Here is a 19,053-nt window from a genome sequence, read left to right on the forward strand (position 1 = left end):
TAGATGGAGCTTGTGGTGACCCCAGCACTGAGCTGCAGACGTGCTGAGGGGCGAGTGCATGTTGGCCAAAGAACCACACCAGTGTGGTGCTTCTGGGGTGGAAGGGGACAGTGCCACTGACCTGTGTCCCTGTGCTGGGGACATTACGAGTGCGCACATCTCATGTTGACATGGCAGAGGCAGGAGGAGAAGGCAGGGACGCCATGGCAGGAGGAGGGGACGAACCCTTGCTCCTCCCTTGCAGCATTAACCCTCAGACAGACAAGCACGAGGCTTCTCTGAGATATTTCCATGGCAGCATGTCAGGACCTCTGCACCTCACCAGTCTTGACTGAAATCCCACCCCGAAGGCAGCGCCTGGGCCAGAGCCCTGTTTGGGTTATCTGAGGGACCTGTCACCCTGTGGTGGCAGGTGGGGACACCTCCAGTTCTTCTCAGGGATGCTGCTACCAGCTTTATATTCATTTAACAGTCCTTAGCATCACCTTTGTGTCTTCCTAAGCTCACGGGACCTGACACTGGATGAAAACAAGCTCAGGGACCGTATCCTGCTGTTCTCTGCCCCAGAGCTGCTGTAACCAGTTGCAAACCCTCCTGGTGACTGGGATGGGTGGAGAGGGCTCAGAACTGGGGATGCTGCAGTTGGCTGTCCATGGGATGGCATGCAAGCTGGGACCAGTTCTGACACAAGCTGTGGCTTTCGAGTCCTCGGTGGGAGGAATGACCCCTTCACCACCTCATATATAACCATGAGGCCAAGGTGTGCATGGGCACTGAGTGATGCTGGGCCAGATCCAGCCCAGCCCATCATGGATACTCTCAACCCCGTGCTCAAATCCCCACCCAGCTCACCAGACAATAGAGTTTTGCAAGTGTAAAACCACTCGTCTGTAAATATATTGGGCTCCTGGGCTGCTAAGCCAGATTTTCAAGCAGGTTTACATAGTTTATGCAGTTGTGTTGTCCACAATAGTGACTTTTTTTGTTTCCACTCCAGCAGTTCTTCAACTCATTGGCCTCTTTCAGTTGGCAGAGTGGAAACGTCAAAGTCCTGAAGTTGCTAAAAGTCTCGTGGAAAGAGATAAACTGGTGGAGGAGAGTGACTGTGAGTGGGACAGGCAGAGTCCCCAGGTCACCCCCGCTCTCCTGGGGTGAGCACAGCCCTTGTTCAAGGGCTACGGTCCCAAAGGTGTCCCCAAATCCACAGGGGAGCCCACCCGGAGCTGTGAATCCAAACACGCTTCTCGGAACCAGCTGCTTTTCACGCAGCATTTACAGGGCAGGCACTGCCGCAGCCGTACATCCCACCACGGGGTTATGCAACTGTGTTCTTCAGCAGCGTTTGCTCTCTGCCTGGGTCTAGCACTTCATTGTGGCCATATAAGGGCAAAATTTCTCTTTCCCCGTGGTGTGGAATTGAGGGAAGATATTTCCAGCCCCTCGCATTGCTCTTAGGCAGTCCATTAACTGTGTGAATTGGGCTGAAACCTGTGAATTTTCCAGTTGCAAGTGCAGTTTGGTTTCCTGGCTCAGCGGACCGTGATGCTGCTGAGCAGGGAAGATGCTGAAGGATTTAAGGAGGAGCAGAGCCCAGCACAGCCCGGCTTGCAGAGTGGCTGTCAGTCTGTCTGCCCACCCCATATGCTGGGAAATCGTTTGGAGACGCGGGCAGCACGATGTGCACGTGGCTTTGCCGTCGCTGGCGATGCCGTTAACGGCGCGTGGCTGATGCAGCGCTTGCAGCAGGCGGGCGGATGAATGGAGGCTCCAAATGAGGTTTGCAGCGATGTAAAGTAAATCTATAAAGCTCAGCTCAGCTGGAGGTTGAGCACAGACGTGTTTAGCCTGGAAGATCTCAGCTGGGTGTGCAGTTTGCTGAGCTCTCCTGCCCGGGTGCGTGTTGTGGCTGCTGAGCTGTGCTGGAGCAGAAGGTCTGTTTGAGTTAGTTTGTACATCATTGGTGAAAAATCCTTCCTGTTGGAGACCTGGAATAATGCAACAGTTTATAAGCAGGCAGTGGGGCCGTGGGGAGGTTCAATACCACTGTGGTGTCTGCATGTTACTGTGATCCTTGCATTTTTCCACAGGTCAGCAGCTCTTGGCAGGTGGGTGAGTGGTTCCTGCTGGTCACAGTTGGGTGAAAGTCCCTTGATATTTGCCTTCAGTTTCTCCTTCAGATCCGTGATGCTTTAAAAAATAAAATCCCTTTGTACACAGGACTTTTCCACCACTGTTTCAAAGGAGGAGGAGATTTTTAGCCAAAAAAACAGGCATGCAAGTCCTACTGTCCCAAGCTTAAGTTTGCATGTGGACAATGGCCTCAAGTTGCACCAGGAGTGGTTGAGGTTGGGTCTGGGGAACAATTTCTTCCCCAAAGGGCTGTGGGGCATTGGAACAGGCTGCCCAGGGCAGTGCTGGAGTCACCAGCCCTGGAGGGTTGGACAGACGGACATGAGGTTCTCAGGACATGGGGCAGTGGTGAACTTGCTGGTGTGAGGTTAACAGTTGGATTTGGTGACCTTAAAGGTCTTTTCCAACCAAAATGACCCCGTGATTCTGTGAACTGCACTAAAACAGGTTTCACCTGCTGCTTTTGTCCCAAGGAGCTTCCCCAGGTCCTCTGGTTTGGAGCCTTGTCCCCCCGGAGGTCATTTGAGCTCAGGGGCTGTCGGGCTTGGCTGGATCTTGCTGCCCTGCCAGCCCCAAGGGACCTGCTCATTAATGTCACCACCGCGTCTGTTCCAAACACTGATGGAAAGGGCTGATGTTTTCTGTGTCACCGCCCTGGCAGGATGGAAGAGGACGAGATGTATTACCACAGTGAAGACGAACTTTTGGGAGAGGGGGACACCCTTAGCCAGGGATCCCTCAACACAAGGTAGGAAGTCGTCAGCACCCACTCGTGCTGTGCCTGCGGGGTTTGCAGTGCTGTGTTGCTCCTGCCCTGTCCCTTTGGATGTCCCACAAGCGTCACTCCTGGATTTCCATTTCTCTGCCGCAGGAGAGCTGGTGGGGAGAAGAAATGGAGCGGCTGGCAAAGCATCCTTGGAAAGGATGCTCAGGAGGGGTGCTGGGATCCAGGATGGAGGAGGAGCTGGGCTGCCACCTCACCTTTGAGGTCCCCAAGCTTCTCCAGGTCCCACCACACACCAGGCACAGTTGTCCCAGCGCCAGCTCGGCCGTGTCCAGCTCCTGTCAATGTGCTGGGGATCCCGGTGCTGTTTGCGGTGGCTGATCTTGCGGTGTGGGGCTGCGAGTCCTTCCCACCCTGTGCCAGGAAGAGTTTGGGAGCAGCTGCACAAAAGAGTTCAGGCAAAACCCAGGGACCAACCCGATGAGTTAGGAGCAGCTCAGCCAAAGGAAGGAGCATTTTTGGAGGGGATTCTCAACTCGTGTGGGTCCAGTGATGGCAGGAAGCTCATGAGGATGGTTTTTCCTACACACGACTCTTCTGGGAAGCTCATTTCTCACAGCATCTCCCCACAAAGCCTGTTGCCGGGTGCCTCAAGCTTCACTAGCATGAAGATATTGACTCTGTGTCATGGGAATTGATGGCCACATCTGTACTGGTGAACACCTCTGTTGAGTCTCATTAATCAGACAGTGCCAGGCCAAGCACCTGAAGTGCCCACAACATTAGTAAATTATTAGGACAGTCTCTGAGAAGGTTTTGACTGCCTGTCCCTGACCCAAATGATCCCCGCTCGGGGTTGGGGGGTACAACAGTCCCAAAGAGCACATTAGGGGTTGCCCATCCAAACCCTTTCTTTGGGTTGGAAGCATTAGCAATGGGTGTGATGCATGCCAGGCAGTTTGGCTTCAAAGGCAGGGTGTGTGGCACTGAAATTGTAATTTCATAGCGCACAGGAGGCTGTAGCACACACCCCGTGAGCAGGACACCCCAGAACAACGGCTGTTCCTGCACATGCCCCAGGCGGTAGCTGCATCTGGGGTGTCTGGGTGCCTGGAGATGGAGGGACAGTCAAAGAGTCCTGACAAGGCTGCTGGATGCCTGGGGGTCCCCAAATGCTCAGATGCCACTTGGGCCAAGCCCAGATGTGGGAGATGACACACCATGCGTTGGATGGGGCATTGAGAGAGCAGCGCCCAGGAGAAGGACTTGGGGTGCTGGGGGCGAGAGATTGGCTATGACCTGGCCAAAAAACCACCCATGTCCTGGGCTGCATCCCCAGTAGCGTGAGCAGCAGGTTTGGGGGGGATCCTGCCCCTCTGATCCTGTGGTGAAAGGACAGGGGGTGATGGTTTTAAACTAAAGGAGGGAGATTCAGGCCGGACATGATGCAGAAATTGTTTGTGCTGAGGGTGGTGAGAGCCTGGCCCAGGTTGGCCAGAGAGGTGGTGGCTGAACCATCCCTGGAGACATCCCAGGCCAGGCTGGACGGGCTCTGAGCAACCTGAGCTGGTGCAGATGTCCCTGCTCATGGCTGGGGGGGACTGGATGGGCTTTAACAGTCCCTTCAACCCAAACCATCTGTGATTCTGTGATTCTATGATTGCTGCGCAATGCCTTCAGCTCCCCGTGGTACCACTGCTCAGTTTGGGGACTGAGATGGGACGGCCCTGCTGTGCCACACCAGCCTTTGGGCCTGGCCATGCTGTGCAAGCCCAGTTCAAAGCCAAGTCTAGCTCCGGCCTCGCCTTCAAGGTTTGGGTCAAGTTGGGAATGAACTGCTCATCATTTTGGCACAGGACAGCCACAAAGCCAGTGTCTGTGAGGGACAGTGAGATGAGCTGTAAGGACAAGGGGAGAGAAACCCCAGGTCAGACTGGGAGGGGGTTCAGGTCCCAGCCCTGGAAATGCTTACATACAAGCTGGATACATATCTGAGGAAGGGCTTGGGGTGAGCTGATTCCCCTTGGGAGAGAAATTGGACTTGAAATCTTCTTGGCAGCTCCTTTGCCTGTAATCCTGTGTGTTTGTTCCCATCCCCTGTGTCCCCCTGTGGGGGCTTTGAGTCTGAATGAAGGTAGTAGAAAGGTCACCCCCGGATTTCCACAGGCTCTCTGTCATTGTCCTCTCCATCACAAAGCTGTTTACCCCCTCCCCTGGCTCATTAGGGATGTTATTGTGTTATTCCCTTTCCTGAGGGGATGGAAAAGGGGAGGGAGAAACAAACAGACCTTGAAATGGGAAAAGCAGCAGCAACGACAAGGAATAATATATAAAGAGCGCTGGGCTTGCCAAGCCCTTCTCAGCCATTCGCTTGCAGCCTGATCGAGATGCCGGTGATGCTGGCGAGACGTGTGTTGGAAACCTGTGCTGGCAGCGGGGTTATAGCAGAATTATTTGCAGCCAGGATGAGTCCCCGTGTTCCAAGATCCAACCTCCTACCTCCCCTGGGCAACTTGAGGCCGTTTCCTCTGCTCCTGGCGCTTGTTCCTGGGGAGCAGAGCCCGACCCCCCTGGCTCCAAGCTCCTTTCAGGCAGGTCAGAGATCAGAAGGTCTCCCCTCAGCTCCTGTTCTCCAGCTGAACCCCCCAGGTCCCTCAGCCGCTCCATCACACTTGTGCTCCAGCCCCTCACCAGCTCCGTTCCCTTCTCTCCACTCGCTCCAGCACCTCAAGGCCTTTCTTGTAGAAGGTATTTGGGATGTCACAGCACTGAGCTGTGGGCAAGGGATACTTCATTTCCCTTCTCTTTGTCACTCTGGGCTTTATCTCCCTTAGCAAAGTGAGACCAACAAGCCCTGAGCTCAGCCTGCACTCGGCAGCAGGAACAGATCCCTAAGGGATGGTAATTCACTCCCCATGCAGGATTCCTGGCAAGAAAGTGCAGATGCGAAGCTCCTTTTGCTATTTTTTCCTCCATGACAAGGAAAAGTGTCCCTCCTTGCTAATGGCTGAGGCAGAGAGAAAGAGCACGTTGAGAAATAAGGCTGCAGTCGACAGAGCTGCGGGAGGCAGCGCGGTGGAGGCTGCTGCCTCGCTGGGAATACTCTTCCTAAAGCAGCCATACTGGATTGGGCTGCCCAGAGTGGTGTGGAGTCTCCTGCTCTGAGACATTCAAACCCACCTGGACCCACCTGTGTGATCTGCTCTGTGACCCTGTGTGATCTGCTCTGGTGACCCTGTGTGATCTGCTCTGGTGACCCTGCGTGATCTGCTCTGGTGACCCTGCGTGAGAAGGAGGGTTGGACGGGGTGATCTCCAACCAGTCTGTGACATGTGGGAATGACTCAAAGCTGCACCAAGGGAGGTTAGGAAGGACATTAGGAAGCATCTCTTCACTTGAGAGGGTGGTCGAACCCTTGAACAGGCTCCCGTAGAAGTGGTTGATGCTCCATGGCTGTCAGTGCTTAAGACGCGTTTGCATGATGCCCTTAACAACGATTCAGCTTTTGGTCAGCCCTGAAGTGGTCAGATGGTTGTAATAGTTGATTGTTTTAGGTCCCTCCCAACTGAAATATTCTATATTCTGTTATATTGCTTTCCATTCCATTCTGTTCTATTCTACAGCTGCTTGAAAGGAGCTTGGAGCTGGGGGGGTCGGGCTCTGCTCCCCAGGAACAAGCGCCAGGAGCAGAGGAAACGGCCTCAAGTTGCCCAGGGGAGGTTGAGGTTGGATGTGGGAACAATTTCTTCCCCAAAGGGCTGTGGGGCATTGGAACAGGCTGCCCAGGGCAGTGCTGGAGTCACCAGCCCTGGAGGGCTGGACAGACGGACATGAGGTTCTCAGGACATGGGGCAGGGACAGGGCTGGGTTATGGTTGGACTCGATGATCTTGAGGGGCTCTTCCAACCAAAATGATTCTATGATTCCATGATTCCATTCTGCCTTTGCCTGCCTGGGACCAAGGGCTCTGTCTGCAGAGCAGGATGAGAGCTGGACCTTCATGACCTGCTCCAGGACGCCTGGGCAGGGCCACCCCTGCTTGGTCTGGCTGGACAACTAGTGAGGATGTGAAGAAAAGGTTAGAGAGAGGGAGATTGCAGCAGTTGAGGCGGATTTTTCAGGGATGATGGGGCTGGATCCATCCACACGAGCTTGCGCAGGAAGGGGAAGATGCAGAAGATATTGGCGCAACACCTCCCAGGGCCAAACCCCCCCACCATATCTTCTCTGGAATCAATCCCCAGCCGGATTGCAGCAGCTCTGGAGGCATTAATGGCATTTTAGCACTGTCTGCGTTTCAGCTGAGCTCCCCTGGTGCCAGGAGGGTTTTGCACAGGAGGACACGATGCCCGAGAAATGTCGGAGGAATTGAGCAAAGCTGAGCCTGGCTTGGGCTGCAGCAAACCTGTGCTGCAGTTTAACATGAATCAAATGGGGAAAAAGGGAAAAAAAAGAGATGATGTTTCATATTCAGGTTTTTGGAAAGAACTGAAGAGCACTTTGATGTGAACTGTCCTCTTAATTCAGAAAAAAATACTTGTTTTTCATATAAAATCAGCCAGGATGGGGTGAGGGCAGGACGTTCTGAGGGAAAAAGAGCTGATAATTTGTCTTATGTCCTTCCAGGCAGCCTGGCACAGGGTACAGCACCCACCCTGTGAGCCTTTCCAGCCTAAACTGCTTTCTGAGCAAACTCACCCCCAGCAGAAGGCAGGAGGAGAGTCGGGAGGTTGGGGCGAAGGGGACCAGTCCCTTCCATAGTAGATTGGTCCCCAGGCACCCAGATAACCACAGCAAACCAGGCTGGGCCATGGTGGAGCCTGCAGGCACAGCGGGGGGTGGCGGAGCAGGATCAGGCCCGTGTGGGGTGGTGGTGGGTTTGCAGATGTGCATGGAGTGCTTTGCTGTGCTGGTGTGTTCTGATGTTCTCCCCATACTGAAGCAAATCATCCTGGTGTGTTTAAATACTGACACAGTAGAAGAGCCCTTTATTTTTATATCACAGAGGTTTTTTTCCTCTCTCTCTGTAAACGCCCCAGCCTTGGAGACGATGCAGAAGAAGATCAGCACGTTAGGTAAATACCCACCTCAGCCCTGAAGTCCTGTTCCTGCAGTGCTGAGACACCTTCCAAGCCTTGCTCTCCAGAGGGCGCTTCCTCAAAGCCAGGCTTAAATGTCAACACTTGGAGGCCCAGATCTGTCAGGTCTAGGTTTATGCATTTCACTGGGGCTGGTGTAAGAACCTGCTCACCCTGTGGAGCATCCATGTGAGGAAGGAAGCCTGGACACGGGGTGGCACCTTCCCATCTGTTGGCTCGTTAGCATGGTCCCTGATGAGGCTTTGGCTCAATAGATGCCTGGGATGGTTTATGATAGACCAGGGACTATGATGATGTCTACAACTACCTGAGAGAAGGTCATAGCATGGAGGGTGTTGGTCTTTTCTCCCAAGGAACAGGTGACAGGAGCAGAGGAAACGGCCTCAAGTTGCCCAGGGGAGGTTGAGGTTGGATGTGGGAACAATTTCTTCCCCAAAGGGCTGTGGGGCATTGGAACAGGCTGCCCAGGGCAGTGCTGGAGTCACCAGCCCTGGAGGGCTGGACAGATGGACATGAGGTTCTCAGGACATGGGGTAGTGCTAGATGTAGGTTATGGTTGGACTCGATGATCTTCAGCATCTCTTCCAACCAAAACGATTCTACGATAGAGCAGGGACCACCCCCAACAAGTTGCCTGGATGCAGTTTGTTGGGAGAAGGGACTTCACCTGGGGGACACAAGGCTTGTTATGGCCAGAGAATGGGCCTTGGTCCATTTATTTACCAACATAGATGTCTCTTTACATCCCCTCTATGGCCAATATAGAGAACGGGGACCCCATGGGATGGCCACAATTTGTGTGGGACATGGCTGTGCATGTCATGGCTCCTGACCAACGCGAAACCGAGATCCTGGGAAGCATCACCCGATAGCTGTTGACCGTGAAATATTCATGGGCAGGACAGAGCTCCGCAGCCGAAAGCAATCTGGTCACGGTGAATTATTGATGGCGTCTTTTCTTGTGGGGACCCGGTGGATCCAAAATGTATCTGACTGGGTTCAACCCTCCGCCTGCCACTGAGGATCCCCACGGGTCACTGGCTCCCGATGGGGTCGTTGCCAAGCACTGGATTTGAACGTGGTGATGGAAATACCCCTGACAGGAGGCTGGGAGCGGCAGAACTCCCTTCTTCTGTCAGTCCTGGGCTCTTGGCTGGTCAACTGGGCTGGTCAATGGCGCAAACATGTTTGCTTGACACTATTGCTGCTCACAGTGGCTTTCCAGAGCTGCTGTGTCTATAAGAATGAGTGAGGTGCATCCCAGCACCATCCTCCACGGCCCTGGGAAGCTCAGCAAGGCTCTCGTGATGATCCTGATGTTCCCAGGTTGTCTCTATAGTCAAAGGAAAGAGGGATCTCCCAAGGGATGGTTACCCACACAGGACTGTGTGTCTCCATCCTTGGCTGGCACGGGAGACCGGTGTAGACAGGTTCAGAACCTCCATGGCCAAGTAGATAAGGAGGGTCTGAAATTGCTACCTCAAGTGTGGCATTTGGGCACACATCTTAGGGATGTCCCACACCGGACCAGTGCCTCCATCAGCACAACTGGGCAAGTCTGGGGTCCTTTTCATCCTGAGCAAAGTGAAATTATCTCCTGAAGACAACCAGCCCCTGTCAATTTTCTCCCATCCTTCTTGCAACCCTTTCAATGTACCATTCAATTGCTGGGTGCACACGGCTGAAGTCACCACCCTCATCTGTCACAGCACCCTGGTACCACCACCCCTCCTTGGCAGGGATGTCCCTGCACCCACCGGGTCCCTGTGTCCCTTGCTGCTGTGAGTAGCCTGACACTATGGTATTTTACGTTATTTCTTTTCTCTCTCCGGTGCCTCTCTCAGGATTAAGTTTAACGATGGATACAAGTCAGTAGCAAGGTACTAAATGTCATCACTGGTGGGATCTCGGTTTTTTTGGAGGTGGGGGTTGCTCTCATCCCAGCCCATCCCCGTCACCCATGTCCTGTGAATACGTGACTGTCCAGGCATAAACCAGCTCAGGATTTGGGATACAGGCCAGTCTGATTTACGCTCCAAATCTTCCTTAATTCAAATTAATTCCCAGTTCTTAAGGCAGGAGAGCAGGGTGTGTGGTCCAGAGCTGGATGAAGCCAACGCTTCACGCACCAGCATCCCTGCAGGTGCAGGACAACAGACGTGAGCACATGAGCCCTGGTCTCCGGGAGCCTTCTGTGGGACCATCCACATGTGCAAACCTCCTGCGGGTCACGTCGCAAAGGGGAGGCAGGTCCTGTGCATCCTCTACAGCCAAATCCCACAAACCAGGGTGATGATCACGCTGTCTATAGGGCTAGTGGACTCCCAAGGGCACCATGATTAAGAATACATCTGTATAAATACATTTATCTGGCATGGGTGAGTCCAGGACAATGGTGCCAGTCCCAACCCGTCCCAGTAAGTCTGATTTTCGTTGCTGCTGCCCAGTATTTGAGGGGAGGTGGAGGGGATGGAGCAGAAACCCCCAGAAGAGCACTGTGGGACCTGGGTGGTGGCAGAGCTGTGGGACAATGTCCCCTCAGTACCTGGCCACGCAGTGTTGGCCAAGGCTCTGATGTGCATTGCACTGAATGAACCTTCTCAGCACCAGCCCAGGAGGATCCTCCCAGGGGGTGGTGGCAGCTGTGAGCCCCTTCCCCATCCTGGCTGGTCCCCATGTGCCATTTTGGGGGGTATGTCTGGGTGGGTTTGTTTCTTCCTCACATTCATCCTCCTGGCCGTGTCTCTTCCAAACAGCGAAGATCCTGAAGATCTCAGGTACTGGGCATGGTGTCCCCGCTTGGCTCAGCCCTTTGGGCATGGTGTGTGCATGCGTGTGGCATTGGGTACCGAGCCCTGCATGGCATTTGGACCCAGGAGAAGGTCCTAACAGCTTCCTGTCCTCTTCTTGTTGGGGGGTAGAGCTTTCCTTTGTTCCCCTTGTCCCCAAAGAGCAGGGCTTCCTTGAATTCAGTCTGTTCTCCCCTGTGCTCAGCAAGACACATTTCCTTCTACTCAGAGGTCTACCAAAGGAGTTTTGAGGATAATATTTGTTTGCCTGCTTAGCTACCCACCCATCCACCCATTCATCCCAGTGCAGTTCTCACTATCCACCAATCTGTCTGTCCATCAGTCCATCTCAATACAATCCTGTGCATCCACCCATCTCATTGCATTTCCATCCACCTATCTATCACTCCCATTCTCGCTATCCACCCACCCATCCATTCATCCCAATGCAGTTCTCACCATCCACTAATCTGTCCGTCTGTCCATCAGTCCATCTCAATACAATTCTATGCATCCACCCATCTCACTGCGTTTCCATCCATCCATCCATCCATCCATCCATCCATCCATCACTGCCATTCTCACCATCCATCCATCCATGCATTGCAGTACAGATCTATCTCACTGTCTGTTCAACTCAGTGCTATTCCTTCCATCCATCCATCCATCCATCCGTCCGTCCATCCATCCATCCATCACTGCCATTCTCACCATCCATCCATCCATGCATTGCAGTACAGATCTATCTCACTGTCTGTTCAACCCAGTGATATTCCATCCATCCATCCATCCATCCATCCATCCATCCATCCATCCTGCTGTGATACTCTCTGTCCATCCGCCCATCCCTAACACCAGCCAGCCTAATGCCCTACCATTTATCCATCCATCCATCCATCCATCCATCCATCCATCCATCCATCCACCCATCCCAAAGCAATTCTCTTTTCCTGTCTGTTGTATCTTGTTCACGCACCTTCTCTTCTCCCTGCTCATCCCAGCACCACCAGTACTGCCGCTGTCTCTGTGCCCAGTTCCCTGGGTGCTGGTGGGTTAGCAAGTCGTGTTGCAGCAAGATCTCACTCGGGCATGTTTGCGAGTTGGGTTTGGGTGGCTGCTTGATGCATGTTGGTGATGGGGGCTTGGGGGAGAGAAGGTGGGCAAAAATGGTCTTTGTCACCACAGCCGCATGAATCCTGTCTGAACGAATTGCTCTTTGTGATTACAGAGCTAAGGCCAAGGGGAAAGAGAAAAGACACCTGGCGTTACCGTTCAGGTACCCTGGCCCCCATCCCTGGGCTCACTTCCCAGCCCCAGCCTCCATCCCTGCTTTGCTGCATCCCCCTGGCACTGCTGCAGGACCACACGTTCCTCTGTGCCAGGCGGGGTGTCTAAACCCATGTTGCTTGAAGGCATAAAATGAGAATTCTCTGGGGGTGTGGGGAATCTGTGCCCTTTTCGGGCACCCAGAGCCCAGCCCGCAGCTGTTTGCAGTCACAGAGGCACCTTTTGCAGGGAGGGTTGGAGTGGAAGGGGCCAGGGATAAAGGAGGGGAGGGAGAAAGAGTCATCTGGTGTTAGATCCCAGTGCCCAGGACCAGCAGCACCATGTGTTGCTGCACGCAGCAGAGCGGAGTCGCAGGAGGAGGGGGATGCTCAGAGCAAGGGGGCAGCTGCAGATGCATCCCTGCATCCCTCCCCCAGCCCCATGGACCCTGGGCAGATGTGCAGGGGGATGCAGGCTCAGGCACTGCCCCGTCCCACCCCCTGGGGATGCTGCTCCCCATCCTGCCATGGGGGGAACCAGACACTCCAGCATCCTCAGAGCAGTTTGGTTTTGCACAGTTTGGTGTGGACGGGAGAATTTCCCAGCTGTGGCAGGGAAGGGTCTTGCACCAGCAACACAGTTGGGGAGATGCAGCTGCTCAACCCCCCAGGGATGCAAAGGGCTTGCGTGTCCAGAGAGGTGAACCAGCCACATTGCGAGGTGATGAGCTGCAGCTTTGCGGGGAGCTCTGGCCATGTTCACCAGCTGCAGGAGACAGCGGGGAGTGATTTAAATCCTCTCCCTGCGCTGGGCAGGGGCACTAGGGCAACTTTTACAATGCAGATGAACCAGCTGAGCCTCGGTGTTTGCTCTCCCCTGCCAAGCTCAGCTGGCAAGGGGATCATTCCTCCTGCTTTGCTTTCAGAGCAAGTGTGGGTGCAGGGAGAGAGCAGGGCTGCTGCTTTCAAAGCAGCTTCTGGATGGGTTTTCCAGCCCAGGCTCTGAGCTGATCGCTGCCCGTGCTGGGCTAAAACCAGCTCTTCCCAGACTCCCGCCCGTGCTGGTTCCTGTCTCTGTCTTCTGCTGGAGCTGCTTTTCTGGGCTTCACCTCCCCAAAAACCCATCCAGCAATACATTACACTTTTTATTTTCTGGGTGGTTTTCCCACCGGGGTCCACGCTCTGCAGCCTCACGTCCCCAGCACAGGCACGGCCGTGGGGTGGAGTAACAGCCACAATTAAAAACCACACCTCCTAATTACTTTCTAGAGGTGGTTAATTGCTTTCTCCTCCCCACTTTGCTGATGCACAATGGGGGAGATTAGCCAGGAAAAAAAAAAAGGAGTGACTGGGGAGGAAAACAGGGAGGCATGAGCCAAGTGGAGAGGTTTAGGAGCCATGAGAGAAGGAAAATGGGTTTGAAATGCCAGAGACAGAGCAGAAGTCTGCAAAGCAAAACAAGGAGGTGAGGAGCTGGTGCCTCCTGGGTGGTGTCAGGGCAGGAGGAGCCCCAGCCCCAACCCACCTCCAGCTGAGCCCTTTTGGGAGAGAAGATGTGAATGCATCTTTGTGGGAGGACAAGACTGCTCACCTCTGTTAAGAAGAAGCCTTGTCTCCTGCACCAGGAGCATCTCTGATCTGTGTCCACTCACTCGTGTGCCTGTGCAGCTGCTTTCCTGGCCCCAGACCTGCACCCAGGGGTCACCCATCACCTCCAGAGGGTCCCACAGAGATGTCACCCACCCAAATCACAGCTGTGGGCAGGACAGGGCTGTTTGGGACCAGCCCCGCTGAGGGGAGATGCCGTGAGCACAGCCTGGGGATGGGGCACTTGGAGCTCTGGGGAGGAGCAGGGAGCTGCAAAGGGAAGAGCAGCTTTGGATTTGATGGTCTGATTTGAAACACTCGGTGTGCACTGAAGCTTCTTTGCCTTTTGTTCCCTTGACGCGTGGCCACCGGCTCCAGCAAAGGCAAAGAGAAGACGAAGGAGCACAAGTAGGTTTGCTCTCCTTGCTGCTTCTCCTTCCTCTGCCTTATTTCCAGCTTTCCGTGCTTGTGTCGCATCTGATCCGGTACCTGGTGTGCCCTCCCTTTCTCTAAAGCTGAGCCTATCAGCCCTGGAGGAGCTCGGCTCTCTCGGATGTGTGGCCTGAGACCTCGGAGCCTGCAGAGAATATTTATTTACAGCAAAAGCCAAATGTTAAAGAGGGGCTTGGGCTAGTCCTCGGTACAAGTGGGAAGGAGCAATGAGGTCCTGAGAGAAGCCTGGCTGCTGGCAGGGTGGGTTGCAGAGCAGGAGCAGCTCTGGGTGCAGATCTCAGCTCAGGGCCGAGCAAATGGGACTTAGCACCAGCTTTACAGCTCCTGCTGCCACATCATCCATGTAGACCAGTTTCTTCAGCTCCTGCCTTCCTTTTATCCCCAGCTGCTTGCATTAGTACCAGCCCAGGCTGTGTCTGAGCTCTCTCCCAACAGCAGCATCCTCCGGCCCTCTGGCTTAACAAAGCTGCTCAAAGTTAAGCTCGAGCCTCCTGCGAGCACAGGCTAATGCCCCACTGCCCAGGGGACAATTCCCAATCCGTGAGGTTTTTTCTGCCTCGTATTTATTGCATTGCAGCCGAAGGACCAGTTTATGGCGGTATCTGACTGATAGACACTCCTAATTAATGGTGTAAAGCGAGGAGGAAATGATGAAGTGGGGAAAGGAGAAAAATGGGGACAGATTTTTTGAGCAGGGCCTGTTGTGACAGGACAAGGGGTGATGGTTTGAACTAAAGGAGGGAGATTCAGGCCGGACATGATGCAGAAATTGTTTGTGCTGAGGGTGGTGAGAGCCTGGCCCAGGTTGGCCAGAGAGGTGGTGGCTGAACCATCCCTGGAGACATCCCAGGCCAGGCTGGACGGGGTCTGAGCAGCCTGAGCTGGTGCAGATGTCCCTGCTCATGGCAGGGGACTGGGGGAGCTGGGAAGGTCCCTCTAACCTCAACTGTTCTGTGATTTTATGATTCTAAATGTCTTCAAGCCATCAGTGAGGAGAGAGCAGCATCCAGATGGGGAGAGATGTCCCTGCACTCTTCAGCCTGGTCCTTGCTGGTTCCCTCCCCAGTGTGGCTGTGTGGGAAGGGGAAGAGCCAGACTGCTCTGCGGGTTTGTGTGCAGGGTGACCCGTGGGGTCTGTCCCCAGTACGGGTGGCAGAACTGGAAGTGTCATTAGCACAGGGGTGACAGAGGCAGCACCCACCTGATGGGAATAATTCCTGTGAAGAAATGAGCCATGGAAACCTGTTCCCCGCTCCCCAGTAAACAGCAATGATTAAAATGTTCTCTTTAGCCATGAATAATTAACCAATAACCTGCAACCGTATCTTTAACTAGGAGCTGGCCAGGAGAGAGACTGCTTCCACCTCCCAGCCCAGGTCTCAAACCTGTCTGTCTGTCCGTGCTCCCCTCCTGGAGAACCGCATGGGGGAACCCTAAAGGACAAAGCCAAGTCCTTCTGGGAGCAGTGAACTAAGCAGAGATGTGCTTCACCATCAACCGCAGATAATTAATCTGCTTAATCCCACCTTAGACACCAGAAAGTCCAAGTGGGGAGCACTATGGGAGGCTGGGTGGATGCTCTGTTGTCTAAGACAGATTTGAGCTTGCTTGGTGGCCTGTCCCTATTTTGGGAACACAGGTGACGTCTTCAGCCCCCTGCTGCCAAACTGGTTTGCGGTGGGCCAGCACCTTGCAGTGTTTGGAGGGGAGCAGATCACAGAGTGTCAGGGGTTGAAGGGCCCTGGAAAGCTCATCCAGTGCAATCCCCCCATGGAGCAGGAACACCCAGATGAGGTTACACAGGAAGGTGTCCAGGGGGTTGGAATGTCTGCACAGAAGGAGACTCCACAACCCCCTGGGCAGCCTGGGCCAGGCTCTGCCACCCTCACCCCAACAAGTTGCTTCTCAAATTTAAGTGGAACCTCCTGTGTTCCAGTTTGCACCCATTGCCCCTTGTCCTGTCCCTGGTTGTCACCAGCAGAGCCTGGCTCCATCCTCCTGACACTGCCCCTTTCCGTATTGATCCCCAGCAATGAGTCCCCCCTCAGTGTCCTCTTGTCCAGCTCCAGAGCCCCAGCTCCCTCAGCCTTTCCTCACACGGGAGATGCTCCACTCCCTGCAGCATCTTGGTGGCTGCGCTGGACTCTCTGCAGCAGTTCCCTGTCCTGCTGGAACTGAGGGGCCACAACTGGACACAAGATTCCAGGTGTGGTCTCCCCAGGGCAGAGCAGAGGGGCAGGAGAACCTCTCTTGACCATCACCTCAGTTCTTTAGGAAACCAGGCTTTGGCAAAGGGGGGGCTCTCGGTGCTGCCACAGCCTGTGTCAGCATCTCAGGTTCGCAGGTCCTCATGTAAAATTCATGTGGGGCCGGTGTCATCTCTCCACTGGCTCTGTCTCCCCATCCGCGCTGTGGGGTGCCTGGCGGGAGCAGCGCAGGGGTCGGCACCACCTTTGCTTAATGCTGCAAAGACCCCACTGTGCTCGGAGAGGAGGTTTGGCCGGGGTCCCCGTCCCTGCTCGGTCCCCACCAGGATGGTCCCCCCATCCTAGACCCGCCACTGGCCGCTCTCCTGCCTCGGCTCAGCTCTTCCAGCATCTGCTCCTGGGGAAGCCGGGTCCTGGATGGCCGGCGGGTGAAGGTACCACCCCGAGGATGGGAAGGGGGGTTGTACGGGGTGTGTTGGTGCTCACCTGGCTTGGAAAACGTGACTGTGGGGCTTGGGAAGGGGCTGGGGGGTGAGGGTGGGTCACTGGGCATCTGTCTCTGAAGCATCTGCAGCTGCTCGTTCCTCAGCCTGCGTTTGCTTCTTCCCTTCTTTTCAGCATTTACCAAGTATGCTGCCAAAATCTGCTTTTTTATTTTTTATTTTTATTTTTATTTATTTTTTCTCAGTGACCTCTCCACTCCATTGTTTCCTGGGTCTTTGCCTCCCTCTGCAGTAACACCAGTAAGGGCAGCACTAAAGGAAGGAGGGGGTACCAGGTGTTGAAACTGGGGCTGGGAAGAGCATCAGGGACATGTGGCATGGGGACATCACCGGGGGTTTTATGTGACCGAGAGACTCTGCTCTCCAAACTGCAGCTCGTCTCAGGGATGTGCTGGAGGCTGTTGGGCTGCCTCCCATTGCTGGGGCCTCTTCTGCAGTAAATCTGCCTTTGGGGACACGCAAGAGGCTCATGCAGCCCATGCCCCCATAGCACGTTGACCAAGGCTGAGCTCTGGGAAGGGACAGGGGTGACACAGCTCCCGCGCGCACCCTCTGGAAGGAGCTGGGTGGGACCGGTGCTGCTGGGATGGGTCTCTGTGCGCGTTGCTTGGACCAAGCGCTTAATCCCGGTCTTGTTCAACATGGCCCCAAACCAGCTTTGCTGTTTTATGCTAGGGGCATCACTTGCTGTGCTAACCCAGACCCAACGCATGCTCAGGATAATAACAGGACCCTTGTTATTTTGGGTCCTGCTTGAGGACCAGCACAGCCAGTATGTTCCCCGCAGAGTCCCACTGGCTCGGCAGCGACTTCCCAAGGAACCTCAGTAATTCCTGGGACAGATACAGCAATTTTATCCCCAACCACGTGTCAGTAAATTGCCGACTCTGGGGCTGCTGGGATTGTTATTTATTTTTCTCCAATTTTAAGAAATTAATTGGGAAGAAGGGAATGTGATGGAACTGTGTTTCTTTGTGCGGAGGGACTGTGTCTGCTGGGTTTCCCACAGCTCCTAGAAGGAAACTCAGAGCTGGACAGTGGGCTCAGAGCAGAGTTTCACAGCCTGAGCTGTTATTACAGCATTTACTCATACAAAAATGAGTTTGCAAATAGCTTAAAAGTGTTACTCTCCCCATAGCAGGAAACCCGGCCCTTGTCTTTCCTTCTCCTATCCATTGAGAAACTGCCCTTTCCCCGAGGATCCCGTGAATTAATCACAGCTACCTGGAGACCCAGACATCACTTAGTCCCAATTAAACCTCACCTATAAATAGTTTCTATACCTTACGCTGGCTTCATGCCCCAATTGAATTCCCCATCCCTTGGTGAGCACATTATCCTCCTATTCTCCTTAATTTTCTTCTCGTTTGCTCCGGATCTATTGTCAGCCTGCAAACTCCCAGTTGTTACAAGGCAACACAAGCATCAGGCTGGCTGTGATGCTGGGATTTATTGGCTTTGCAAAAAAATATAATAATAATAATAATAATAATAATAATAATAATAATGATAATGATAAAAGGTGCAACTCAATCCATTGGCCCCAGCCAGATGTGCTCAGAGCCGAGGGATCTGAAGTCCTGGCGCCTTCGCTTGGCTCACAGGCAGCACATCCCAGTTGTGTTTCTGCAAAGAGCAAAACTTGCAGGTCATGGGAATTTTCCCATTAAAAATTCCCCCTTTATGCTCCATCTCTGGGCACAGTCACAGCGCATTGCCTTCATGTTGCTCCCCAGCTGTTTGCTCTTTAATTATCTTTAGTTATTGCACGCTCTGGCTTGTACTTCACGCTGGTTTCAGTTTTACAGATGCTACGGAGTTTTAAATGCTATGGAATCTTAGATACTGTGAAGCTTTACATACTATGGAGGTTTTTTGCTACTGAGGTTTTCAGCTCGGTCTTTGGGCTAAAAATCCACATTATGTGCAGTCTCCACAGCTTTTGCTGGGGTAACAAGACCTCCCGCCTCCTGCAGCTTGGACGTAACCTCCAAAACACAGGGAATAGTCTCAGGGTTCTCATTGACTTTAACAATCTCTGCCCGTTTGCTGGAGCTGCATTGGAGAGCAACCCTGTTTGCAGTGCAGAAATCCTCTCACTTACTGAATGCTTTACTTCTATATATTATGGATGTGACAAACACCAAGTAACTCAGGAGCTCAGACTGTTGAAGCTCTTGTGGTTGCATGGGCTGATTTCTGCAGCATTTGGAGCTACAATCTAAACTGCTTAAACTCACCTTGAAATGATGGGTATTTTTAGAAAGCAACCAGCAAGCCATTTGCAAACTTATTT

At 53.6% G+C, this 19,053-nt stretch overlaps 1 protein-coding gene across 2 annotated transcripts in view; it reads left to right on the top strand.

The window, feature by feature from the left end:
* The window catches only part of OTOF (otoferlin), a gene marked incomplete at both ends in the record, with an annotated part of 118,910 nt that overhangs the window by 46,336 nt on the left and 53,521 nt on the right, over nt 1-19,053 (top strand). Inside the window, 6 exons of one of the 2 annotated variants that reach the window (XM_080342690.1) lie at nt 2,792-2,878; nt 7,894-7,929; nt 9,798-9,833; nt 10,710-10,730; nt 11,971-12,018; nt 13,973-14,002. In XM_080342690.1, the coding sequence (XP_080198816.1) occupies nt 2,792-2,878; nt 7,894-7,929; nt 9,798-9,833; nt 10,710-10,730; nt 11,971-12,018; nt 13,973-14,002 (258 nt within the window). The remainder of the gene's footprint in view (nt 1-2,791; nt 2,879-7,893; nt 7,930-9,797; nt 9,834-10,709; nt 10,731-11,970; nt 12,019-13,972; nt 14,003-19,053) is intronic. The other variant, XM_080342691.1, reaches the window with a different exon arrangement.

This window comes from Nesoenas mayeri (genome assembly GCF_963082525.1).
Source record: "Nesoenas mayeri genome assembly, chromosome: 3".
Classification (NCBI taxonomy): Eukaryota; Metazoa; Chordata; class Aves; order Columbiformes; family Columbidae; genus Nesoenas; species Nesoenas mayeri.